This window comes from Psittacula echo, assembly GCF_963264785.1.
Source record: "Psittacula echo genome assembly, chromosome: 1".
Lineage (NCBI taxonomy): Eukaryota > Metazoa > Chordata > Aves > Psittaciformes > Psittacidae > Psittacula > Psittacula echo.
Window position 1 is genome coordinate 93,000,064 of NC_137735.1, and position 26,883 is coordinate 93,026,946.

General features: G+C 37.8%; 1 protein-coding gene across 1 annotated transcript in view; it reads right to left on the reverse strand.

Annotated features, from left to right (window-relative positions):
- Positions 1-26,883, reverse strand: part of MYBPC1 (myosin binding protein C1) — a gene marked incomplete at its 5' end in the record, with an annotated part of 76,397 nt that overhangs the window by 5,039 nt on the left and 44,475 nt on the right. Inside the window, 17 exons of the mRNA XM_080628573.1 lie at positions 4,413-4,599; positions 5,486-5,622; positions 6,994-7,153; positions 8,894-9,033; positions 9,801-9,996; positions 11,367-11,455; positions 11,927-12,094; positions 16,766-16,900; positions 18,371-18,559; positions 19,204-19,308; positions 19,916-20,072; positions 20,612-20,745; positions 21,999-22,105; positions 23,507-23,669; positions 24,907-25,073; positions 25,378-25,483; positions 26,536-26,660. Of these exons, the coding sequence (XP_080484699.1) occupies positions 4,413-4,599; positions 5,486-5,622; positions 6,994-7,153; positions 8,894-9,033; positions 9,801-9,996; positions 11,367-11,455; positions 11,927-12,094; positions 16,766-16,900; positions 18,371-18,559; positions 19,204-19,308; positions 19,916-20,072; positions 20,612-20,745; positions 21,999-22,105; positions 23,507-23,669; positions 24,907-25,073; positions 25,378-25,483; positions 26,536-26,660 (2,465 nt within the window). The remainder of the gene's footprint in view (positions 1-4,412; positions 4,600-5,485; positions 5,623-6,993; positions 7,154-8,893; positions 9,034-9,800; positions 9,997-11,366; positions 11,456-11,926; positions 12,095-16,765; positions 16,901-18,370; positions 18,560-19,203; positions 19,309-19,915; positions 20,073-20,611; positions 20,746-21,998; positions 22,106-23,506; positions 23,670-24,906; positions 25,074-25,377; positions 25,484-26,535; positions 26,661-26,883) is intronic.

Below are 26,883 nucleotides of genomic sequence, written 5' to 3' on the forward strand. Positions count from 1 at the left end.
ATTTATAATGAGATTCTGTATATGCGTCATCTTCCAAGATATGTGAGGTAGAGTTATTATTTTCTGTAAGATCTGTTCTTGACTTCTTACAGCACACTTATATTTACAATAAAAGCCATTGTATATGCAATTGTATGGAGCAGCTTATAGAACTGCCACCTTTAAGTTCACTCAGCAAAACTTAAAACAGAAAAACAAAGTACTGCCTGTCTGAAATAACATCAGTACAAGTGAAACCTTTTTTGAGGACAACATGAAATTTTATAGTCTTCACTATTGTGCTCATAATTATCACTAAAACTTTTTCAGGAAGTAAGTATGAAACATAGTAACAACTAGGGGCTTTAATTTTACACCTAAAATAATGTAAGCAAATAGCTTAAAAAGTAGAAAATTGTAGCATACTGATAGTACTCATAGCCAGAGTATTCATAGCTACTCGCTTGTTTAAATACTGCGCAAAATCAGAAATGCTAGACTGTCCTGTGAGTAGTTCTATGACATTCCTAGGATTGAGCATATATATACATATATATATGTAAAAATTTTAGATCTCCAGTACCTCAGAAATAATAGAGGGGTAAAAGAAATTCTAGCCAACATAACTAAAAGTCACTATAATATATACTGTTGCATAACATAAAGCTCTTTAGCATGGCTTACTATCCCAAGATCTGTAATAATAGGATGATTTAATATTCAGAGATCTGTATTAATAGCACTGTAGCTAGTATGTTCACCAGATAGGTGCATAGCCTTGAGCCTGTTGTTCTTATTCAGGCAACATTCAATTGTATCTCAGAATTTTATGAATCCAGACCTTGATTGTTACTTGCTGGAATAAAGATGAATCAGATCAAAGCTATATATGTGCTATAAACACACACACAAACACACTGCAATCTGTTTCCAGTGAGTCAGAAATCCGTAAGTCTTTACTCTGTGTCAGTGTGATGAGCAGTCATCCGAGGAGCCCTCCTAAATGAACAAACAGGCTGGCAAATTTAAAAAAATGATAATTCAACACTTAAGTCAATAGAATAGTGAAATAAGATGTAATTATGTTTTTATGCTCTGGCTGTTTAATACTCATTTGCATTTGTCTGTATCATATAGCAAACCCTGAGCCTACCCTGGTTTGCCAAGCTACAGCTGCTGTATTCACTTAATCCTATTCCCTTTGAATTCATCAGTTGAACTGCCAGTCATGTTAGAGTGTCAGCACTGAACCCTTACAACAGCTGTCCTGTGTCTAAGCCTTACAAATAACTGGTCTAAGAAGCCTTCAAAAAGGAGCCTAAAATAACAACTAAGCCTACCAGGATGGAGAGAGGAATCTTTGACAGGGTAACCACTCACAGCCCAAACCATTGGGATAGAACCACAATACCAGGCTTGGTGGGATGCGGTAGGACTGCACCAGGTGATGATAGATAGGAAATCAGGTTCATAAACCAACCATTAACTAGGGAAGGTGGGGTTTAGGATAATGAAGCAGTGTAACACATAGCCTAGGTGGGATTCTAACAGCTTGTGTTTTTCAGGACTTCTCCCAGATGAGGTGCAAAACAAAAGCACTCCTCTGAGCAAAATGTCTGTGACATAGTATTTGTTTTTTCCAGTTGATTTCTTAAAGGAAATATTATGTTCTTTGAGAAGAAAGAGGCTTTTTGAGTCTATGAATGTCTATGTTACAAGCAGTCAGTGGGTGTGAGAGGTTTTACTTAAAAGTGAGGAAGGATGAACTAAATCTTGTCAGAAGGAAGTAATTCTTACAGCCTCATTCTCACTGTAGCAAAGATATGCTCAGCTGCAACCCCAAGGTGCCAGAGGAATTGAGATTGTAGGACATGATGCAACCAGCTGATAAGATGATTAATACAGCCTTCAGGGCATGATGCAAAGCCCATGCACAGATCCAAGATTTCCTGTGGGATGAATGATCAGGGGTATACTTGAAACTCACTGAGGTGCTAGCAAAGTCAACAATATTAAGAACTAAGTCAGCCTCTCAGCCTCACAGATCTGGAAGCAATCTGGAGATATCATTTAGTGCGTATCATAACCCTAAAGAAGTGTACTGCTATCTAAACTGCTTTTAAAGACTTTTGGTACCAAAAGCTCTGCAGCAGCCTCTGCAGGAAATCTGCTCTAGTGCTTCACTCTGCTGACTGTTGTCTACATGAAATGTTTGCTGATATGTTGCCAGACATAACTTTTTTGTTTTAATCTGTAATGCAGCCATTATGGAAAGAATCAGCTGTGAACTGAGTCTGGCAGCCTGTGAACACAGTGCATTATTTACTCTCTATTTCAAAACACCACACAGAAAACTGGACCTATGAAAATTAAATAAACATTTGTCAGCAAAAATCATCGAGGGCATAATCTCAGTTGTACACTTTACTGAACAGAATTGTAGCTTTTTTTCCTACATATATTGATTCTGATTGACTAGAAAAGGATCTAAGCATTCCCAACCTATTTCAGATACCAATCCATAAATGTCTATAACTTAAGAAATAAGATTCCCCACCAGCAGTGGTCAAAGGCAATACAATCTCTCCACACTTCTCTCTTAAAGCTCTAATATAGAGCAGCTTCCATTGCTGGTGAACAATATATTGGAAATTGTTGCATATTGAAAGAGAGCCTGAATGATGACATCGTGTTTGTATATTATGCTTCAAAACCAGTCCTGATATCAGGTGAAAAAAAGTTCCAGTATCAACAGAGCATCACAACAGCTGGAAAAAGAATTACTGAAGAATAATATGTAATCCATTACAACATTTGGAGTTTGTATTTCCTAAAATAGAGATATATTAGTTAAATTATTTCTTATCTTAAAGATATTTCATATTACTTTGCACATTACATTAAAAAAATCTGTGTAAAACAAAGGACAGAAATAAACAGCTTCTTGTATTTAAAATGTAGTATTTGGTTGTACTACAAGCGAAGTGCTGAAGATCAAAAGCTACAACGGAGTGTAAATGCGCATGAGAACTTTAGGACTTGGGGACTTAGGGAGTTAAATGAAATAGCAAACTAACTTGGCCTTTGAGTATAAAAAAAAGATGAAGCAACCTTCTCACGTGATGAGGTCTTCTGTTATGCTGTGAAATAGAAAGCTTGCTTGTGATTAAGGAAAACAATCTTATTTCCAGGATGAGGATATCACCTTTTAAACACAGTATCTTAAAAATAAATCATGAAAATTAAGAAACATTGTGCATATTTTCATTTTACATCAGTTAAAATTCAACTTCATAAACAAAACATTTATTGCAGTGGCTTTCTGCTAGCAGATTTGAGCTGTGGGACAAGATACATCAACAAATACAGAAAATGGAAATTGAAATCCAAAATAAACAGTACAATCCATAAGGTTATTAACTATTATGGCTTTCATTATAGACTATCATGATGGCAATAGTATAATTAGGCCATATTCAGCTAGCTTAAATTCCCAAGTTAGACCCTCCTTGTCATCTGGCTTTAGGCAGTTTTCCTTACTTATAACTTCGTACTATTTTTTTTTCCAGAAATACTTAGCTTATTCTGCAGTTGAAACTAAAGCCTTTGGTGAGAGTTAGTCCAGCTGAATATGACCCCATCTTTTCCTAGGAAGTAGAAATATGTGGTCCTGAGATTATTCATTAGTAGTCCAATCCAAATCCTATTGCCATTCATGATATCCCAGTCAATGCTAAATTATCTGAAACTCATAAAATTTATCTATTAATAAAAATAAAGATATGTCTTCAGTTGTAGAAGGCAAATGTATTTTGTAAAATCCATAGTTTTGAATACTTTGTTCTTAAAGCAAGTGCAGCAATTATAGCAGCTAGCTTGTGTCCTTGAGAACAATAGTGGGTTTTACTACATGATTTTGCTAGCGAAGTTCCTTGGAAGCAAATGTTTGGATTGTTCAATAAATAATTTTAATGTAGAGAATGTCTGCCCTGAGCTAATCTTTCTTCCTTCTCTCCTTTTCCCCTTGCCATTTCCTTCAGAGATCTGTTATCCAAGATGATTTTCTTAATGTTTTCCTGAAGAACTCTATGGCTGAGTCTTATTAGAGGTTCTCAGGTAAGTGGCATAGCTCTGAGAGTGACCATTTTGTCACTTGTGAAAAAGTCCTTGCAGTCACTGAAGATGTGAATTAGCACAGGGGGAAGGAAAGGAAAGATCGTATAGTATAAGCACGGCATGTTGGTTCTCCAGAAGAGAATAGAGCAACCAATATAGTTTATTTTGTCCCAACCATGTTATTATTTTCAACCAGGAAAGTTAAAAAAGTTGTTTGAACTCCCTTTTGCATTTGGCTTGCATACTTTCCACTCCTACGTAAATAGTGTTCAGACATTGAGACAAAGAGGGCATTTGCAATGTTTTAAACCCCTTACCTTTTACTTCCAGTTTGCAATCAACTTCTGCTTCTCCAAGCGTATTGACTGCTCGGCAGGAGTAAGTACCTCCGTCATAGGGACTGGGTTTGCGGATCTCCAAGGTACAGACACCTTGGTTGCTGAACATTCGGTACCTTGGGTCATTCATTATAATAACTTTGTTTTTCAGCCAGGTTATTTTGGGCTGTGGTGAAAACACAAGAAAGCCCACATGCACAAACTTATGAACTGGAATATTTTACCACTTTTTGTGAAGTTCATTTAAAGTTGAGTAATTCAGAAAGGATAAAAAAGTAGATGAAAGTCGTGATAGAAAAGAAACTGTAATTCTTAACATGGGCTGAATCATGCATCTGTTTTTAAGCATGGTTTTTCAAATGTAGCTCCCATTCCATAAAGTCATAAATGTAAGCCTGTTATCAATTTAAGAGGTGCTGTGCAATGGTAGCAAACATCTGAGCAATAGCTTTTCGCCTCCAATTGCTCTTAGTCAATAAGAAAAACATTTTTTTTCACAGTAATTTGTGGTCAGAAACTGTGAAGGTAAAGAGTGAGCAGCAAACATTCTTAAACACTCTTGAGTTTTCGTTTTACTAGGTCAGTTCAGTTTCTCACAACAGAAAATAGATCACAAAAAGACACAACTCAAAAGAATATGGAAGATGCATTGAGCAGTTCATCTGAGAGCCAGCATAGTCCCCAGAGTATTCTTGCAATGTTCGTGCTTAAAGTATAATTAGCTTTTTATAGAGTAATTATGGCTTTATTTTGGTAACAACCTTTACTGATACATTAACTGTACATCTGTTGTCAGTGCTGATCCCAGTATAGCCCAGGCTTTTGCTGAGGTTCTACACTTTCACTGAATTATCTGTGGATTTAGTAACTCTTATAATTCCTGTAACATGGGGAAGTAGGACCTCTTTTGTATTCTTTGGAGACCACACCACTCTTTTTTGTCTTCAGCCTGGCTTTTGAGTGAGACAAATAGTAAAAATGGTATTACAGGATTTATTATCAGGTTAAACTGTCTCGTGTTTTAGCTGATACTGTTATGAGTGATGCTGTACCTTGGGGTTGCCCCGAACACTGCAGTTCAAAGTAGCGTTGTAACCAGCTACAGCAAATGTGTTGACTAGAGGCTGAGTAAACATCGGTCGTTCAGTGAAGTCAAAATCTTCGTAAACTGGGTATTTGTAGACTTTACCTATGAAATTAAAATAAAACATTTATAAAAAGAGTGTTGCCATGTAGCTAAATACTCATCCATCTTAAACAGCTGCAGAGTCAATTTTGATCTGCACTGCTTTAGGTACCGATGTGACTCTGCTAATTGCACTTGTAGGGAGGCTGGAAGTAGGCCTGTGAAGTGACTATAGCCCTTGGTCATGCTGTAGTATAGATGTCTGAGAGCTTCTCTTTTGTTTCCTGAGTAGGTGGTACATAAAATAATGCATATTTATTCTGTGTATTTGCCTGTGTGCCCTGCATGTTACAAAACTGGATGAATCCTGACTGTCATACTATGGGATGCCTGTCTTGTCAAGCATTGTTCACTCTACTGCCAATTACTTTTCACAGTTTGCTCTGATTACAAACTGGCACTGTATCTGAAAATCCATTTTCTTTCTGCTTCATACAGTGCACTAACAATACAGATTCCTGAATGGATGTAGTTTTTGTACAAGGAAGACACGGTAGTAAAATCTAGTTTCTTACTGCCACTTTATCCCTGCTCTGCAGTTGAGGTTATCATCAATAAATCACTTTCACCCACAAATGAAGCTGGCATTTAAAACAGCTGGACAGACTGAGATCTATTCCTGTTCATAGGTATCGTTAAACATCTTTGTTCACTGAAACCTGATTCAAGCTCTTATACTGACTTCAGTGCAGCTTAGGGTGGTTGTACAAGTTGTCTGTCTTCTGCATCATGGCAGTCATGTATTCCTTCCTTTCAGACGAATTCAGGTGATCTGGTTTGATTTTCTTCCTTTAAACCACCTGTTTGTAGAATTTCCCTTCCATAAAGGGGCAGCTATTTTCTGGTTTATTTATTTAAGTTTACAGTACCAAATCAAACTGACAGTTTCTGAAATTTCAGGATTTCTGACAGCAGACTCAGAATCTCTCCAGCTCCACCTGCAAGAGATGTGAAGCAGGGGTTATGCTTATCTGTTGAATCCTGCCTGAGATGGACAGGAGCACTTGCAATGGCTGATGCCAAGTCTTCATTGGGAGGCAGTGACCCACCAGTTCTAACAGAACAGCTGCTTTACTCCTCTTCCAGCTCTTGTCGACTTAGATCTGCCAGAAGTGACACAAGTCTGAGATCCAGGATTATAGAAAATGTCAGAACATGGGAAAAATGTCCCAGTCTTGATTAGAAGAAACTCCAACTATGAACTATGTGACAAAGCAAGAAGCCCTAATATGAAATGCCAGACTGTTACTTGTACATGGGCTTGGGGCTAGGAAAGCACCAGAATGATTTAGGGATATGAGCTTTACCTATAATCACCTTCCAGCCTGTAAACACACCCCTTCCCTTTTGAAAAGGAATGGATAATTAGCTAACCATCCTTTGCAATCAAAGCGCTCTCTTTGGTCATTGTTGCATCCTCACTGAGGCCGCACATGTTCTCAGCGAAGACACGGAAGTAGTACTCATTTCCTATGATGAGCTCATTAATGGTGGCACTGGTGCGGTGGTAGTGCTCCATTACTGTGAACCATTCCTGAAGGATACAAAACCAGAGAGTAAGCTTTCCCCAGTGCCCTGCATGTCTAAGCCATTAACTGCTGTCTGGTAGAATCATTGAGTAAGATTTTTCTTTGGGAATGTTAATGAATACTAGAATAGTGAAGCTAACAATAATTAATGAAATGAGCAATAATGGCAATAAGATATTCACTGCTAAGCAGTGAAGACTGAATGGAAAGTACCATCTACTGAATTGTTGCATGCTGTTTGCTGAGAGGGCTTGTTTTAGGAAATCCAGTAATACAAAGGTTGTACTACATGAGACAAGGCAGGCTCCTTCATTCTTAGCCTGTGCTGCTGACAGAAGGTACAGCTGCAGATAAGGAAACTGCAGGCTGGAGCAGAAAAGTAGTAGCGTGTACTCATCTGCTGCAACATGTACTCACAAGAGACCAATGCATCAATCTGCCCCCTGTTCCACAGGTTGCATGTTCATGAGAAATGTAATTTTATGCATGTGGTGCTCTGATATCTAAAGGCTCAGATGGGGAGGTGGGTTTTAGTGCTTTAGTCTTGCAGCAGTAAACAGGACATGTGAATTCTATGCTTGTACACAATACCTAAATAACAAAGAGAGATGAAAGAAGTTAATGCTAAAAATGGAATTCATAGAAAGTGCAATATGACCACAGCAGTGTTTTTTGCTTTGCTTTACTACATCCAATACAGTTTTCTTGCTTTCCTAAAGATGAACCTGTGCTGAGTTCCTCATGCCACAGTTTGCATTGGTATTTGGTTATTTTTAAGAGCCAAAGTGCCCTTTGGGAAAATAGTTTTCTGTAGAAGACCGACTGTGCCAGAATTGCGAAACTCATCACCACAAAGAATGTGGAGAAACTATGACCAGAATGATCCATGACACACTGGACTCTTGACACTGCTGTTATTGCTTTCTCCTTAACACAGTAATTTAGAGACAAAGGACGTCATTGTTCTGGACACTGTACAGAGAACATATCTTCTTACAGTCTGAAGAGAAAGGAAAAATGAAGGGTGGGAAGGGAAATAGTGACATAAGAAGAATAAATTGATCAGACCATGAAGCAGATCAATGTATTAAAGGGATGGGCATGTGGCAAAAAGATTCCTTTAGATAAGGCAACTTCCAAAATATTGTCCTAAATATCCAGTGTATAAATTTGCAGTAAGTATTAAATGTAGGAATCTAACTACTGTGTTAAGGAACTGTAAAATTAATGTTAGTTTAATGAAAATAATGAACTTCTCTATATTGCACTTTTCATCTGTGAATTTCAAAGCAGTTTATGAATTTTATATGTACCGTTTTGCCATGGGTAGTAAGGAGTGGCAATTAGTTACACAATGTGACATTACAAGTTTATAAAAACCCCCAGAACTATGTTTTAATTCTAGTAGCAACCTATTGACTTCAGAATTAATATTTTGGGCTTTCATTTTCTCTACTGAGAAAAAGGAAAAAAACCCCAAACAAACCAGAATTACTTCACTCAAATCCACCTCTTCTTTCCTTTTTAATCCTCCTTTTTGGAATCACCTGAAAACTCCCATTTCTAGAGTTTAGGTACAGTGAACAAGAGTGGTTTAGGATTTTTAGAGATGCCTTGCAGATTTTCTGAACACTGACTAATCAATGCTTTGTCCTCCTACATCATTTTAAGCGTGCAAGGGTTTTATTTTTAAAAGGGAGAATTTATAAGTGCATCAGCCTTTTAAACAACTTCTTATTGCTTACCATACTCTTCTTATCTGCTTTTTGAATAGTGTAGCCAGTAATGGCAGCATTGCCATCATCTTTTGGTGGCTTCCATGACAAATTTACATTCTCTCCCCAGACATCATCAATAGTTACAATCTCTGGTGGGCCTGGCCGATCTGTAAGGAAAATACAGCAGCTGACATTTCCCACTGTTTGCTTTCCCTATCTGTCTCTTTTCTACGTGTCTTCCACTTAGTTTGATTTCTCTATCTCTTAAAACACAGATATGCCAAAACCAATGTCAAAAGAAAGCTGAGGCTGCAAAAGAAAACTTTTCAAAGGTAGGATATGTCAGGATTATGGAAAACTTAGCTTGACCGCCTTGAAAGCACAGTTTATAATGGGCATATGCTCTTTTATTGTGTAGGAACATGATATTTTGGAAAAATTAAAACCAGTGGAAGACGTATTCCTAAAAGGCAAAGTTGGACAATTATTATAAAGGCTGTGCTACCAGTTTTGCCTATTATATAAGGAAATAGATTGGTAAAAATGGAAAGTCGATGTGTTTTCTTGTCTGTATTTCCTACTTCCAACATTTAGGATTTCTTCCACATTACAGGTGTGACAAAGTTACTCTGAACATACTACCATTTCTGGCTATGGATACCACTCCATGGGAAAAATCCTGCATCCTGAATAGACAAGAACAGGAAAAGCATAACAGTGGGGAAAAAAAGGAGACTGACATGTTCCAACAAGCACCAGCCATTGTGTAGGGAGGTTTAGTTAAAGACCACAAATCAATGTCCAAGTAATTGGACTTGGTGAGTTATCACTGTAAAGAAAGATGTTCTTTGGGATTCTTCTGTTTTCCTATAGCCTTGGAATGGCTGGAGTCTGCTTCTCTGGCATGCACTTATTTCTGTTTCTCAAAACTTACCAACTATCTGAATATCTATTGTAGCTTTGTCCACCAAGTTCTCTACTTCCACTTTCATGTCATATTCTCCAGAGTGGCACCTTTCTGCCTTTCGGATAAAGATGATGGTGTCGTTTTCAGTGTTGCGGATGTTGATTTGGTTCTTGTCAATTGGAGAACCATTTTTCTCCCATGATACTTTTGCCCTTGGTCTTCCCTGTAAGAAGCCAGGGAAAAAATTTGTATACGATTTTGGGAGAGAAAAAGGGGTGGAGAAAAAATGGGTTTAATTCCCATTTTTTCCAAACAGGAAATAAAAAACATCCTGAAAGAAACAGAGAATTCTTTTTTAAATCATGTAACATTTGATTTGCAATTATGTTAATTCACCTAAAATGCAGCTTTCTTTGCTTTTTGTTTTTTCCTCTCAGGAGACTGAAAATATTTTCATATTATGGCTGAATTGGACAATTAACTTTATGGATAAATTATCAATGAATTTCCAATTTTCTAAAAGAAAAACGAGAAAAATGCAGAAAGTGCAAAACAAAGCATTTTACCCTCTGGAAGTGCCTACCTTCTCTACACTGCCAGTGAAAGATAAAACAAGTGGGCCAAACGTCCAGGCATCCCAACCTCTTTTCTTTCATTGCAAAGAGCAGTTGGAATAGTTGTTAGGTAAGCTGGATTGACATCTCTTGTGTGACATTTTTGTGGGCCTAGTCGTGCCCAATTTAGGTACTTACCTCAGAGTGAATTCCACCTGCTTTACTGTGGAATTTGCCTTCCAGAGGCAAACAATTTTTGCCTCCAAAAAGGGTAATCCCACACCTTTCTGAATGCCTTATCCTAGAGAATAACCATACAATATTCCTTTAATTTCTCAACAGCAGTGTATCTTGCAGTGTATTGCTGATCAAGCCTTTATTAGGCTTTTAACAGCATTGTAGAAGCCAGATTATGCTCACCCAGTATCTTCAGGTGTGCAGACATGAAATAGAAGTGAATTTTGTAATTCTTGTACTCACAAGAATAAGGACCCTCCAGGTAGATAGGCAGTCACTGTTGTAAAAGGTTTGGGGATGAAGGTTAACACAATACTGTGGAAAAACGTGCTATATCCTTAGAAATAGTAATATTATAGCTGTGTTTTCAAGAATTTGAAAGGTGCAGTTTCTACAGGAGACAATGAAACTCTGCCCACTCTTCCCCTCCTTTTACCTCTCTCATGACCAGAAAATGATTAAATACTGCAGTCCCACCCTTGATGTCATATCTAACTACTGCCAGGGTAACCATTTTGCAATGTACTTGCAGTCAGCTTACATGTAATATCTGCTGTGAGTGTCCTTTGGGTGACAGATGACAAATCAGTCTGTCTAAGCTAGTTACCCAATTAATTAATTGGCTTAACATAATTTCTTTGGGATGTCAGCGTAAAAGCTTTCAAGCACCTATGTACTTCAGTGTGCTTCCACATCTGCAGAGCTGAATTCACTGGCCTGTCCAAGTTAACTTGAAATAAATCAAAAAGCAGCAGTATAAGAAAAAAAAGAGTATTTTCTCGCCAGTGTTTTGAGTTCTTACCTGGAAAGGAATAACAAGATTCACAGTTTCTCCAACTCTTCGAGTATAGGTTTGTTTTAAGTGTCTTGGTAGACGAATCTTTGGAGGTTCTGAAAAAAGACAAGAGCTTGTGATTGACATTTGTCTTTTGCTCTGACTGGTGGGCATCAGTACAAATAGAGAAGTCTGTGGCCTACAATTCCCAGAAGAGTCTAATGAATGAGATATCTTAGATCTCTTGGTCCCACAATGTTACACGCTGTCGGCTTTTGTAACAACAAATGCTATGGTGGTAAGAATAGGTGAGAAGCTTAGCGCAACTTCAAAAAGCAGCATCAAGTTCAAGTTTTGCAGGAGAAAAAAAAAAAAAAAAAGCTTTGGAAGCCTGAGCAATAAAATCTTAGAAATAAACAGACAGAACTATGATTTTTCTTTAAAGATGGTTTCATGATTTCTAGCCTGCACATGATGGCTCTGTAAAGCCATGTCATCAGTTTCCAACAACTATTAGCTTTAAAAAGACAGAGCTAAGTATGGAAGCAGAGTGTATTTGTGGGTGAGCGTAGGCAGGAGGATCTTACCTATCACTTCCTTGACTAAAATAGGCTGTGGGTGGTACCTGGGCTCACTTTCACCAGCAGCATTCACAGCTTTTACTCTCACAAGGATTTTCGAGCCAGTTGGCAGGCCATTGATAGTAAATTTCGTTTTATCTGTCAGCTCCGGGTTAGCCACGATCCATTCATCAGCTAGTTTAGGGAAAAGAGGATGGGGGGATGAATCGAAAGAATAGGGAATTATAAATGCATCCACTGCACAGATGAGGAAAATTACAGAACAGTATCATATAGCTATTTTATTATGCTATATATGTTTAACGATATATATTCATTATATTCTAATGAATACTTCTATTTTGTTTTTCTAATTTTGCTATAACATGATATTGATGCACTTTCATATGTAGGAAGAACGTTTCAAACCTTAAAGTTTTTCTCCTGATTATATATTTAGATAAATAAATGTTTTTAGAATGTGTCTAGCAATTAATTATACGAGAGAAAACTCATTAGTTTTTAAATTCAGCTGATAGAAACAAGGGGGACATGAGTATATTTCCAAAAGCACTCATCATTGCTGTAACAATTTCCTTGGAGAGAAATGAATTCTACAATTAATTTCAACTGGTACTGAATACCTTTGAAAGTAATACTGAGAGTGCAGGATTGAGAGAAACACAGAATATTTACAAATTGCAATGAAATGTCATCTGTCCTCATTTAAAGGCATTTAAAATGCATTTAAATAATGAGGGCTCTGTCAAAATTATTCACTTTATTACAGTGTTCTTGGATTATTTTTGTCCTACCCCTAGGCAGATCACATAGAGTGATCATAGCAGTTCAGTCTTTCAGAAAAGCTCCAGTTACAAGCAATACTTTCTTTTCTAGCCTGTCCTCCAAACATAGATTGCTTTATCACTGCTGGTACCTTGACATTTGGAGTCAGTAGCAAGTCAGTATCAATACGTAACAATTATGTAAAGACAGCATTATAAAATTGGCATAGAAGACAAGAGAACTATTGTAAACTTGAGAGCCCCGCAGACTTAGAGCACAATACTGTGGTACATTTTCACAACTCTATGTCTTACTTTTAGGAATTAAGTTCTCCTTCAAGCTGCTTCTTTCAGCTTCTAATAGAAGAGGATTGAGATCAATGTCTGTTTCCTAAGCACCTCACCCTCCCCCCTTGCAACATGTACTGTAGCAAATTCTTTATAAACTGTTGCCCCAAATATCCCTCTCAGAAATTTATCTTTACTTCTATGAAGAGACTTTTTTCTTTCATTAAAGAAGACTTATATCCTTCATTGAATACTTTACCTTCCACGTTAAAAGGTGGCTCCAACAATTCCTCAGACTGATCTGTCGATATACCTTGTGAGAATCCATCTTTAAAATTAATCAGAGACACCCACTTTCACACAGATGGAGCATTTTGTCAGTGGTTAGCAATTCCTGTTAGTAAGTATGCAAAGATAGATGCTGGGCTTTTAAGATATAGAGGTCCTGTATTTAGAGAGACTGCAGGGAGGAAAGAGATGGGAGGAGGGCATCTAGATCAAAGAACAGTTATGAGTGATGCTCACAGGAAAGCTAAAGGATAAAGGAAGAGGAGGAGATAAAGTTGTTTGGGTTAAGTTTTTTTCCTTTGGGCCTGATCACAGCCCTGGAAAGATGAAAAGGAAAAGACAAAAGGAACGCTTGGAAGAGAGAAATAAAACAAAATGATGATGAGACAAAAGGTAGAAAGAGAAGAAAACACATCGTAGAAGAGCGAAGAAATCCAGAGAAGAGTTCTGAGTAAGAGAGATAGAAAGAAGGGAAGTCTTGGAAAAAAACTTGAGGAAACAGAGGAAGAGAACACATTTAACTAAGGCAACATAGAAAGAAAAGTAAAGAAGGCTAAAACCATGGATGATGACAGATATGATATAACCAGTAAGGCTTTATTTCCTGGACAAAGCTCTTACTGCCCTGGATTTCCTGGAATCTTGCCCTTGACTATTTTCAGGATAATAAAAATACTATTCTAGTATCTATGCATGGTCCTGGGTGGGGACACCGGCAGAGATCTCAGCCAACTGTCTCCCAATGCTTATTTACTAGCTATGAAAACAGATCATCTGCAGATACAATGGCCCTTTAAAGGCAGATAAACATAGTGTCTTAGGGAAAACTATGGCCAAGCTCCTCAGACTACCTTTGAAACTTCACACAAGAACCAACTGAAAACATACTTTACTTGGAACTGACTTCTCCAATGTCAACAACATTTGGTCTACTACACATCACCACAGGAAGAGGTTCAAGTCAGATGTTGTAAACTAGCCCTTGGGAGTTCTCTGGTCGCATTATTCACACCTATACAATGCAAAATCCAGACACTCATGATGAAACTGATGCTCAGTAATAACACACAGAGCTGTCAAAGGTGCTACCATAGCTAAGGAAGTCCAAGAGTCCACCATGTTGATCAAGCTATGAGGTTCAGCCTAAAGGGAAACATCAATCTTTGTGAAGCCAAACTAATGCTCGCGGTACATGATTCTTCTAAATTATATATATATATTTTGTATTCCTATTTTCAGCTTATGATTTCTCCTAATGATTGCTATGATAAGGAAGCCTCAATAAAGCCTTCTTTAAAACTACTCCAGTGACAATGATAAAGGAATGGAGAAGGTAAAACCAAATGAGTTTACAAACAGATAACTAAATGAAAAGAACAACAGAATAAATATAGACAGCCATTAAAAGTACCTTGAAATTAAGGAGAGTTATGAAAAATTATAGAAGAAATTAGTTTGAGGCAGAACAGGCACTGAAAGGAATGAAAAAAGGAGGCACTATGATATTGCAAGAAATAAAAACAGGACTGAACACAAAGAAAAGGATGTATATTCCAATAAAGCATCTTAATTGGTATTTTCTACTAAGCTTGCTTCTTCCTAACCATTTTCATAACATATATACATAAATAATGTCGATTTTGTATATATAGATGTATATGCATATATAGGAGGCATATATAGATATACATAAGCACTCAGAAAGCTATGTAAAATACATTGTACCCATTGTATTTTAACTGAGGTGGGTAACAATAAAATGACAGACTTCACTGCCATTTTGTTGTATCTTCATAGGTTTAAAACCTATCTGAAAAAAAAAAGAGAGTAAAGAATTTGTTCCATTCAAAAAGTATACAATCATCTTCTGAGTAACAGTCTTTAAAGGAAAGAGTTGGAAGATTCCTCTAAAAACCTAGTTTTCACTAGGTTTCACTACATAGATAGCACTTTTAGCTTTTCCCCCACCATCCTACCAATGTTAAACAGAGCATACCATACAGCATACACTGAGGTCCTCACATTGATATCCCACTTTATATTCCTATATATCTTGCCTGTCCAATGGAGGCATTACTGGAATGCTGCATCTTGATGTAAGACTGCATGCTTACTCATTCCGAGCTGTTCCCACAGCTCCCTCCCAATATACAAGGAAAACCTTTCCTACCATTCCAGCTGTTGTCTGCCTTCAGGTAATCTTCTCCAGACCTCTGAGCTTCTTGCAGTCTGTTCCTGCTCCTTACAGATATTCAGCTCAATACTACAAGATGCTGAGTGCTCCTGAGAAAAGCCAGTGGTTCTTCTTCACTCCCTCTCCCACTCGTCTGAGAGAGCCAAGGGAACTCTGCTCCTGTTGTATCTGACCACTTTTGTGAACTACTGTTTTCCTGGATTGTCTGAATTTGAAACACGTCACAGTGTGAATGACAAGTTCTGTCCTCTACCTCTTGACTCCAGGCTGCGGACTGCAGTCATGAAAAGCTTTTGTTGAAATAAATGCCTTTATGAAGAAAGGTGTCCAACTCATCACTTGATTTACAGTGCAGTTAAGAGGAACAGCGAGCGAAGCTGAAGATAACTGTCACATTCATCCAAATACAACAATGCTGGAGTCCCACTGATTAGCATTTGCCTACAGACGCTGGGTATTGTGCATACCACTTCAAGCTCTTTGATACTTACCGAAGTGTTGGTGGATTTTAATTTTTGTAAATACACTTCATTTGATGCCAGTTCAGAAGCAAATCTGCTGGAAAATACTGAGTTTCTGCTGCTTGATCACCAAAGACTCTTAGTTGTAAGATATAAATTATATTTCGCTATTCCTTGTGTAAGGTTTCTGTATTCCTTCATAAGTTAATTCTCTTACATCTCTCATATCTTTCTCTTACTCCTTCAGTTTTGTATAGATTTACGTCTTAGATGGACATAAGTTAAAGGTCTTGAATCTAACTACACTGAAACATTGGAGGAATTCAAAATCAGGACATAAACTTTGCATGCTCAGGAAATTTCTACAGCCAGCTATTGGAGAGGCTGTCTGTCCTCTGTATTGGGAACTGGCACTTGAAGTAGCCAATTAGTAGTAATGTCAGGACAGGGATTACCACACTGATGATCGGCTGTCCCTAAAACCCAGCCAAGCTGCACATATTTTGGACCACACATTTCCTACCCTTTCATCCATCCACTCTTTACTGCATTGACTTCATTCAGCTCAAAAAAGAGGAAAGTTATTAACACAGTACATGGTACACTACAATAGATAATATGGCTTTTGATTTGTATTTCAGATCGAATGTAAGATGTGTTGAACTACAATCTATGGGTGGGATCTGGAATACAAACCGAACTAAGCCTGTGCAAACCCCTGCTGCTTGAAGTTTTCTGACTGATTAGTCTCTGCCTTAAACTGAAAGCGTCTAATACCTGTACAGAAAAAAGTGGAGAAAGTCTCACCTACTTACACTGTGAGTAACATACCGCAGTCATTGTCACTTACTTCCTTCGAAGCAGTACTCTACAACATAGCCGTCTAACCCGGCTGCTCCAATGTGGTCTGGTGGCCTCCATTTCATTGTAACTGAGGTATCAGTCACTCCATCTACTGCCAGGAGAGTTGGTGGGCTAGTAACAGCTGAAGCAAGCAGGCAGAGGGGAGAAGGCAGAAAAATGTGTTACAGTCAACAGTTTACATTTATGGTGTGTATTCCTCTAATTAAGCATCATAGGTGACAGGCTAAATCCTGCCTATGAGGCATTTCCAGTCACCCCTGCCACATCTTTCCCAATTAGGACCAAACTAGAAGAAGCAGGTATCTCATCCCATATCTCATCCCATATCTTCTCACAGCCTGACCAAGAGTTAAATTCCTCCTGCTGAGGAATGAGAAGGAGAGAGTTCTGGAAAGCAGAGCAGAGAAGTTGTGAGTAGTGTGTTCTACAACTGCAGGTGTCTTCTGGCAAGAGGAGAGCATGCTGTAGCAATAACAGCCACCGTCTTCCTTCTCCTCTACATTGTGGGGGTGCTGCTGTGCAAGGTGGGAACCTTTGCTTGCCTACAGAACAAGACACCTTTCTTTTACAGGGGTTTGTGGTTATCACAATAGTTAGAAAATCTGTTTCTTTATATGAAAAGGCCACCAAATCAGTCTGTCACTAGGTGAATGACAAGGCCCTCTAGCTGTTACATTAATATAAAGCAGTAAGATAACATGTAGAATAGTATAAAATATGATCTAGCCTAATCTGGATTGTCAGAAAAAGGATATAGAAAATATGTGATGCCTTTCTGGGAAAAAAGCCGCTACTTCAGCTAATGGATATCCATGAGGCAGAGAGAGAAATTAGGAACTGTGCAAATGTATCTCATCATATGATTTATTGCAATATTGGGCAAATTCACTTATTTTTTCCATAGATTTCTACCTTTATGATAGATTGCATACATGTGGGGCTTTTTTTTATAGAAATACATGGATTATTTGTGAATGCTTGTATATTTTAAATGGCAAGATACTATGTGTCAGCAAAACAAGTACTGAAACATGAAAGAAGTCTCATTTTCATACAGAACAGCCTGCCAATAGTGATCTTCAGGCTTCTGATTGGTTCTCCTGACCTTTTTTGGCCGAAGGGCAGTGCCTGACGGAACTTACAGAGGAGAAAGAAACACAAAACAACAAAGGCTATAATCCATTATCTTTATCAGTTCTCTGAACTGTCAGTTTGGCAATAGCTTCATGCTATTGTCTCAAGAGGTACCTAAGATAGATATGCAAAAACATGGAACTTTTATTTCTGGTCCTTAAAACATATTGGCCATAGTATTGATCATATCAGGCTCATCTATAGCAAGTCACTGTTTTATTTTAGTTCACCTTTTTTCTGTCTATATGTCTTTGTTTCTGGTTTATAAAAGACTATAAATCCTTCAGGGATAGACATATAGTTTTGGCACCACCTGATAAAGACAGGTGCAACCTGATAAAGACCTGAGGCAACCCAAGTGCAACAAGAACTACAGTTATATAATTGGATGACTGTAATAATGTATTAATGGTAACTTTCTAAATGCATGTTTATTTATATGTTTTTGATTACTTACCCAAAGGAACAAAGGACTTTGAAGGCATACTTGGTTTGGAAGTGCCTATTGCATTAACAGCAAATACACGGACCTCATAAGCAACACCTTCAATCATCTTCTTTGGCTCAAAAGTTGTTTCTTTTATCAATTCAAAATTCAACCTCATCCATCTGGAGCTTTGCTTCTTTTTCCTTTCAATGAAATATCCTATTGACCAGACAAAATTTTGTTCTAGTGAATGGTGGCATAAAGCTCAGTAGTGAGTGGTCTATTTTTTGACTGCCCAGTGCCATATTTTCCAGATAAACCTCAACATGCCCTTCTAGCCTTAGAATGGTTTATTGTTAAGTTTAACCTGTTGCAAGTTGTCTGATGCTCATCTGTTTGCTTGGCTTTCACAGACATGCATGAGCTTATTTTGGACTTCCCTTACAGCACCACTGTATGTAGCTCACAGGGAAAAGGGCCTGATTCTGCTGGCCTCAGGATCCCTTTGACTTTCCTCTCAGATCAGTGTATTAGCATATACTACAATTTACTCAGTAAATTGCTTCTGAAATTCCTGCTACCATTCAAACAGACTAACTGTTCAAAGTTTGGTAGTATAAAAGGTTGTCTTTCAACTAGGGGGATTGATAATGTGACAACATGCAAAATGACAAACCTCAAAACATTAGAAAAAGAAGTATATGGTAAAGTCGAAGATTGGGTAGAACATTCTTGCAACTAAATACTCAAATTGCAACTCTCCAGGGACTGAGCTAAGTGCTGATCTTACTGGGTCCATTATCTGGGGTATGTTTCTTTTGTCTATATTAGAACATCACCACAAAAAGAAGAAAAGTATGTACCTAAGATGGGAGATCCACCATCATTTGCGGGAGGTTCCCAGGTCATAACACACCAGTCTTCACCCACCTCAGTCACGTTTGGTGCCTGAGGAGGATCAGGTACATCTGTTGTAAACAAAGTAAATATTAATTAATTAATGAAATATTTTTTTATTCTTTTGCATAGGTTGAATGAAAAATGAATAGATTTTGAAGTGAAGGAGGAGTTCCTAATGAGAAGAGGAAGAAGGTCTTTGTGGATCCTGTCAGGTAGTTAGGAGCAGATAAATACAAAGCTCTTCAGCACACTCAGGACTCTTAAGAGGCACTTGAGAATGTGTGATAAGACAGAACCCACAGCCACATGAAGGATGGAGAGTGTTAAGGACAGTTTGAGGCAGCTGCCCCTGCAACATGAGATGTCAGCGGGGGGGGGGGGGGTGATAATTAACTCCTGCTTAAATCCCATGCTAAGACCCTGTGTCCTTCAGTAAAATATCTTTTCACCTCATTTCCACATCTGAAAATGGGGACAAACAGGGAAATTGAAGTTTCCTGAGAATCTACAACAATTTGGTAGCTAGGGAGGACAGCATTTACAGAATCCCATCAAATAGAGGAAGAAGAATCTGTCTCTGGTTGGAGTGTGAAAAGTAGCATTCTCCAAGGTGCATATATTGAAAAGGGTTGTGATAAAAGACATGGCTCATGTGCACTGTTTCACATGACTTACCAACCACTTTAATGTTGATTAGAGCTGTGTCTTCTCCAGCCTCATTCTTTAATGTTATTCTGAAAGGGCCTGAATCTTCCCTCTCAGCTGCATCAATGACCAGACAGCTGCTGTCTGGGTATGTTTCTGCCCGTATTCTTCCACTGTCTGTGATCCCCTAGGAATCAAAAGAAGCAGAGGGAAAAATTATATTTTCTGGATTGAAGAATCAAAACACTCAAAAATCCAAATCCAAATGCAGCCCAGGACACTTCATCAAAAAAATTAAAACACTTGTGAGAAAAAACACTCTAAAAGCTCCAAATTTCAGCCACCTAATGATCATAAAAATGAAAATAATAACTGAGGGACAAATAAATAACATTAAAATATGGTAACTGGGCAATATGTACAGTAGAAGTAGCTGTTTGGTAGATTTTCACTAGTTTTCTCCTGCATCTCATACATCCCTCTCCTTTATAATTTATTTATAGCAAACCTGTATTTTTTCCTTCATTAATGTCAGCCTTTCCTCAAAAAGACCCCCAAAATACTGAATATTTATCCATCTTACCCTTCTTTTTTGAGTGAGAAGAGTTTTTGCATGTCCTCCTTTTTTTCTGCCATTAATGCAATGTCTTCACAAGGACAAAGGTTATTTTTTTGAAGGAAAAGGTCCCTTGTTAAGCTAAAGAAACATCTATAATGACAATGTACCTTGTCTCCTCTACTCCACACGACTTTTGGAGTTGGCTCGCCAGTGATGGGGATCTCAAGTCTTAATTTGCTTCCTGCCACTACTGTCACAGTGTTATTTTCCCCAAGACCATCCAGGTGGAGTTTAGGAGGATCTGAAAAAGGAGAGATTGTCCAAATTTGCTGTGTGACTGCCAGTCTGAGAGCTCACTGACTTGGAAAAGGTTTGCAACAGAGAAACATGCTCTATGTATTTTCCTGGTATTTTTAGTCAACTGATATTTTGTGTGGAAGAAAATTTGTGAAGCAAATTTCTTTTAACGAAGTAGTTGTCTGATGAAAAATAAATCATGCTACCATAGACATTTTGGAATAGTAATACCATTGAAAACAATAGATCTATCTTCCTGGGGCAGAATTATATACATTCAGGTAACTTCTGAGAGACATTTCCTCTAAGTGGTTCTTGAGAGTTTCCATTGCAGGCTTTCTACAGCACTTTTTACCATGCTTCTGACGTCACTGTTCTTACAGTTTAAATCCTTTTTCTGAAAATTAAGTGGTCACATTTTTGTACCCCATGTGTACGGGGAACTGATGAATACCCTCTTACAACTTCTTTTGTTTCATTGGAAGATATATCTATTGGAGGTGGACATACCCCTCTAGTACCCCTTCTTTCTTCATTCTCTCTAAACCTTGCCAATGTTTTTTTTTTTTGGTGGTTTTTTTTTTTTTTTTTTAACACAGATATCCCATTTCTTTCAGCTTCAATTACAGAACATGTTTGCTAAAACTTTGGTCATTTATATTGCTCTCCTTTTGACTTCAAAGTTGCTGATTGCAGTTAAAAGCCAGTGCGGTGTTGTTTTGGGAAGTGTCAATGCTTTGTTTAATTTTTGTTCAAAAAACTGGGATTATTAACAGTCCTTCTGTTTTGCTGAGTGAAGAAAAGCTGGCCAGAAGCATTGTGCTCTCTAGATATTAGTTAATGTATTTAGGGAATAGGTAAATATGTACCTATTCTACTGCTATTTTACCAAACTTAATCACATTTTACAATGTCAGCAAGCCAATTCTTCAAAGACAACACTGTATACCTGAAAAGAGGATAGCAACAGGTGTTTTACACAAACTTTTAATAGTGGTTTAGGTTTAGGAATTCAGCATCAATAAGCCTTCCTCGTTAGCTCCCCTAGGCTTGTAAACTATGAACAGGTCTTGAGCATAGGCATAGCACTCTGACTAACTCACTTGAACTTTGCAAAAGCAGCGGGTTGGTTTTCTCTGGTAGATGCCTGCTCAGAGGAAACAAACTGATTGTAATCAAGGATATTTCACACTGCCTTTAATTTCTACAGGTCAGAGAAAGAGATGTTGTATGTAAGTCATTGTGCCAAGTACTTACCCACAACATGTACTTTGCATGGAATATTAATATTATAGGCATCTGGTACAAACATGTATTCACCCTCATCATCAACAGCAGCACTTGCTATAACAAATCTGTGGATTCTGTAAAAACGTAAAAAAAAATGGTCTAAATTATTTTTGAAGACTTTGAAGCTATGAGATAAAATCTGTGAAAAGTTTAGGAGATCTGTGCAAGTGTTTAAAATTACTGTCTAAAGATCATCTGCTGGCTGCTTAGTGGTATTTTAGCTGATTAAATACTGTGTGATTTGTACAAAACATTATTGAGACAACCACCAAATAATGTAAGCAATTTTAATATTTTTTGTTGGAACACAGAGTTAAAAAAATGCAGGAGTGCAATCTCTGACACAGGGATTTTATGCTGCTGCCATTAAATTGTAAGTTGGTCATTCAAGAGGAAATCTTTAGGTGATCCCATTGTGGGGACATTCTGACTTGTTAGACAATCTTTGTGATAGGATCCATTATACTATTTGTTTGCCAGAATAAAGAAATGGATGAGAAAAGCATATACTGCTCTTACTACTTAACAGTGTCTTCCAATATGATAATATTTTTGCTCTTCTATGACCTGCTGTGCTAAGCTCTGTTCCCTTCTTGCTCCCTTTTCCCTCACCTTGCCCTATTGGCCTATATGGGTTGTGGGGAGAATATTCAGCTTACGTCTCTTACTACAACTGAGAGAGCATCAGGGAGTCTATGCAAACATTTTACAGCCTGTTGAGGAATGGAGGGCTGGAGCTCCTCTCCTATTAAGACAGGCTGAGAGAGTTGGGATTGTTCTGCCTGAAGAAGAGAAAGCTCTGAGAGACCTTAGTGCAGCTTCCAGTACCTAAAGGGGACCTACAAGAAATCTGAGAGCGACTTTTTACAACGGCATATGGTGATAGGATGAGGGGAAATGGCTTTAAACTGATAGAAGAGAGAGGATCTTTACAAGGGCATTTCCCAGCTGTATGAATGGTCTGCTAAACTGAAGGAGATATCATCAAAGGTAGGAGCTTTTTGTTTGGTTTGGGGTGGGTTTTTTGGCTTTGCTTTTGTTGTTGTTTTTTGATTGATTGGTTTTGGTTGTTTTTTTCGTTTGTTGTTTGTTTGTTTTCCCCTAAACTGACAAACTTGCCATGAAAAAGGGTGAATTAGAAATGCAAAGGGATCTGATATCTCCAAATACTTTACACAAACATAACCTATCAGAAAAACATTTAAAAACTATGTAATAACAGCAACAGCAATGTCAAGAAAAATTAATAGCTTTATCTTAGCTAGATCAAGGATTTGATGATTGTTGTCCACAGCCAAAAGACACATAATGAAAGGAGGCAAGGAGACATGACTTTCATGATGATAAAAACTAATATGTTTGAGGGACAGAGGAGAGGCTTGGTTACCAGATAATTTTCAGTGAACTAGCCCACATATTGGCCCATCTCTACAGTATCATAACATTGAAGTCAAGTCAGTACACAACAGGCTTACCTTCCTTTGTGATAAAGCTTTACACGGTCACTAGCTTCAACCAGTTGCCCATTTTTGTACCATTTTCCTTCCACGTTCTCAGATATCTCACACTTCAGGTGGATTTCCTGTCCAAGCCTCACAGTCTGATCTTCGAGTGCAAGTGATATCTTCAGTGGTCTCACTTAGGAGAACAGAAGCAGAGATATTAGTGCTAATATCAAACAATAGCTCATGGTTCTGTCACAGAGCGGCTACTAGCCATCACAATAGTCTTCAAATCAGAAAAATGCCTCCAGTAATGAAGTTCTCCAAAATACCAGTAATATGTACATGTAAGCTACATAAATTAACCTCTTTTCATATAACCTGGTGCCATATGGTGATCCAGAATGCCCATGCCCTTACTGGGGAAACTCCATGAGTATTTCCAGTAGAAGAACTAAGCCCAGGAGCATAACTTTAATGCTGTCCCCTCTCTGGTGTTTAGTTCCTGGAGGTAGAGTGTTTCTATCTCCCAGAGTCCAGTAAGAAACTTTCAAGAAGTGAAAGACCTCTGTCCCCAGACCTATGCACTAGAAGGATTACAACCCACGTTTCGTGTCATCTAACAGCTTCCTAGCTGCTCTCATAGTTCTCCCAGCTGATCTGAGGTACTTTGGAGACTTACCAAAGTCTTTCATAGCAAGTGGGGACTGTAGTTATCAATCTTGTTTTGTCAGGCTAGTAGAAAAGGCTGACCAGCCGGTAAGCTTAACTTCACATATACTAATTGATACTAACTTGATAACAGAACAGCATGAACTGGTTGTGCTTAACATGCTAATTTGTACAAAAAAGTCAAAACAGTATTACAAAAAAAAAGTCAAAACAGAGTATTACAAAACAGTGTATGTTTATGTATAATAACTTTAGAGGATGGGCACATACATTTAGCTAAAAAACACAGGCATTTTAAAAAGATATTGCACAAACAATACTAAGGAAGCTACATAGTCATGTATTTGGGCCTGTGAGTTCAGGCCAAGTGACACTGATGCTTTTTAACATTATTCTTAGTTACAGAACTGCTTATTTTTTCCAACATACTTTTTTTTCTGATTTTGATTAAAAAGCCATGGTTTGGCTTTCCTGTGAAAATCTGAAAGGATTAAAGGAAGGTGGATACTTCGCTTGAAGATTTCGCTTTGTTGACCTATTACATATTTGGATGGATAGCTTGGTTTTCCATCTTAATGGTGTTACAGAATATTTTCAACCAGGACCAGGACTAGTTCATTGCCTGTTACTGCAAAGTCTAAAAGAAAGTTACTGTTCTGGAGATTTGCAGCAGAAGTACTCGTATCAAGTTAAGTCTCCCTTTAAACCCCCAGGAAAAGGCTTTGACATACGAAGTTAAGAGCAAGATGGATGATACTTACAATCAACGGAAAGCTTAGCTTCTGATTGTCCTCCAGTTGTCATTACTGAGTAAGTTGCATTGTCATTTTTTGCAGCTTCCTCTATGACCAAAGTGTGTTTTTTGCCCTCAACCTTGATTCGATACCGAGATTTAGGATCATCGCTAAGTTCTACACCATTTCTAAACCTAATGGAAAACAAAGAATGATTGTTTTTCCAGTAGAATTCCTGTGCAAATAAGACTCCCACAGACTGAAACTTCCAGAGAAAACTTTATAAGACTTAAGGCACAAGAAAATGTTAAACAAACTCATCCATGAATTTGTAAGGATAGTTTTGCTGTTGGTACATTTTTTAACAATGTTTTCTTGAGATTTACTTAATTCTCAGGTTCACTGGTATAGAGAAATCTGTCCCCATTTTTGCCAACAATTCAAATATTCTGGGGTTTATTCTCAAGTAAAACAATATCTGTTGAAAGTGTGGCTTACCATTTCACATTTGCGTTTTCTTCAGACACTTCACAGCTCAGTTCTACTCGTTCACCAACATAGGTACTGGTATCCTCCAGACCTTTGGTCACCAAAATTGGAGGATCTTTGGAAAGAGTAAATTACTCAATCACAATCTGAGAGAGAAAACTAAGTGAAAGAGCTTTTCAGTATCATGCTATAGAAGACAATATGAGTTTAAAATTCTAATACTAGTCTCAGTGCAACTTTTTCTGCTTTTGAAAACTCATTCCTCATTAAGATGTGAGTAAGATAACTGGCAAATAAAAAATAACATTTGTTCAGGTTAATTCCTGCCTTGCATCCTGTTTTATTGACAGTTTGTCCAAGCAGGTCAAGAGGAGAAGGTGACATTTCCCACTTGTTTCCCATAGAACCCTCTCATAAAGCTGTATTTTCATTAGGCCTTATAGCCCATTATGCACATTAAGATGACCTGATGACATAACGTTGTGCCCTTATTGGTTTAATCCATTCCTGCTGCCAAAACTCAAGTCTATTTACTAGCAAGAGATTGTACAACAGTTATCCTATGATATTTGTAGGGGCAATGTGATTCGTTTTCTTGAATTGTTTTCTGAAATATTTGATGATTTTTTTTTCTCTCACTGTAAGTTTTACTTTTCTCTTAGTTTTGTTGTGCCATGAATATTACCAGTAAGACTGTCAACACTGTAGGAAGGGTAAAGAAATGGCCATCTATTCATAGTTTTTGATAGAGTCTTTCCTTAAATCTGTGCAGATGGAATGAAAACTAACTGCTAGAGAGCCTAATCTGGGGGGACTTGAAACAGATCAGTTGGACCAAGAGTGTCACCATGATCAGGTACTTAGAGTGTGGTGTTAGAGAAAGCCAACACTATGACAAGCTATTCTCCAAAATTGCTTTAAAACTATGAAGGAGACTACAGCCTCACTAGATCCCAACGCACAGTCTGAAATCAACCATAGTCCCATTTCAGGGTTTCCACTAAATTACTAAATATAGGAAAGGAAAGAAATGCTCAGTGATCCTAAGAGCTGCTAATGTGAATACATAAATATACTGAACAAGGTCATCCCTGTTAATTTCTGTTGTAGCCAAAAAAGCCACCACAAGTTACAGCAGGTGAAATAGGAGCAAGCTGACATAGTTACCTCTCACAAACAGTTCTGTGGAGCATTTCTCATCACCAGCTGTTACATAGTAGCGAGCATCGTCTGCCATGGTACAATTATTGATGAATAAAATTCTCTGGTTACCCTTGTGCTCAAAAATGTATCTGTTTAAACAGGAATGCAGCAAAGGTAAATTAGCAAAACTGCCGGGCCTCTTTCATTTTATGTAGAAAGCGCGTTAGGGATTATTACATGTGGGAACCTTGTATTCTACAAAGAACAGGAAAAATTGTCCTGGGAAATAGCTTCCAAGATTCAACAGAACTATCAAACAGCTTTTGGCAAAAAGAGTTATGGTGTAAAGAGACAATGAGCGTCTTTCGGCTT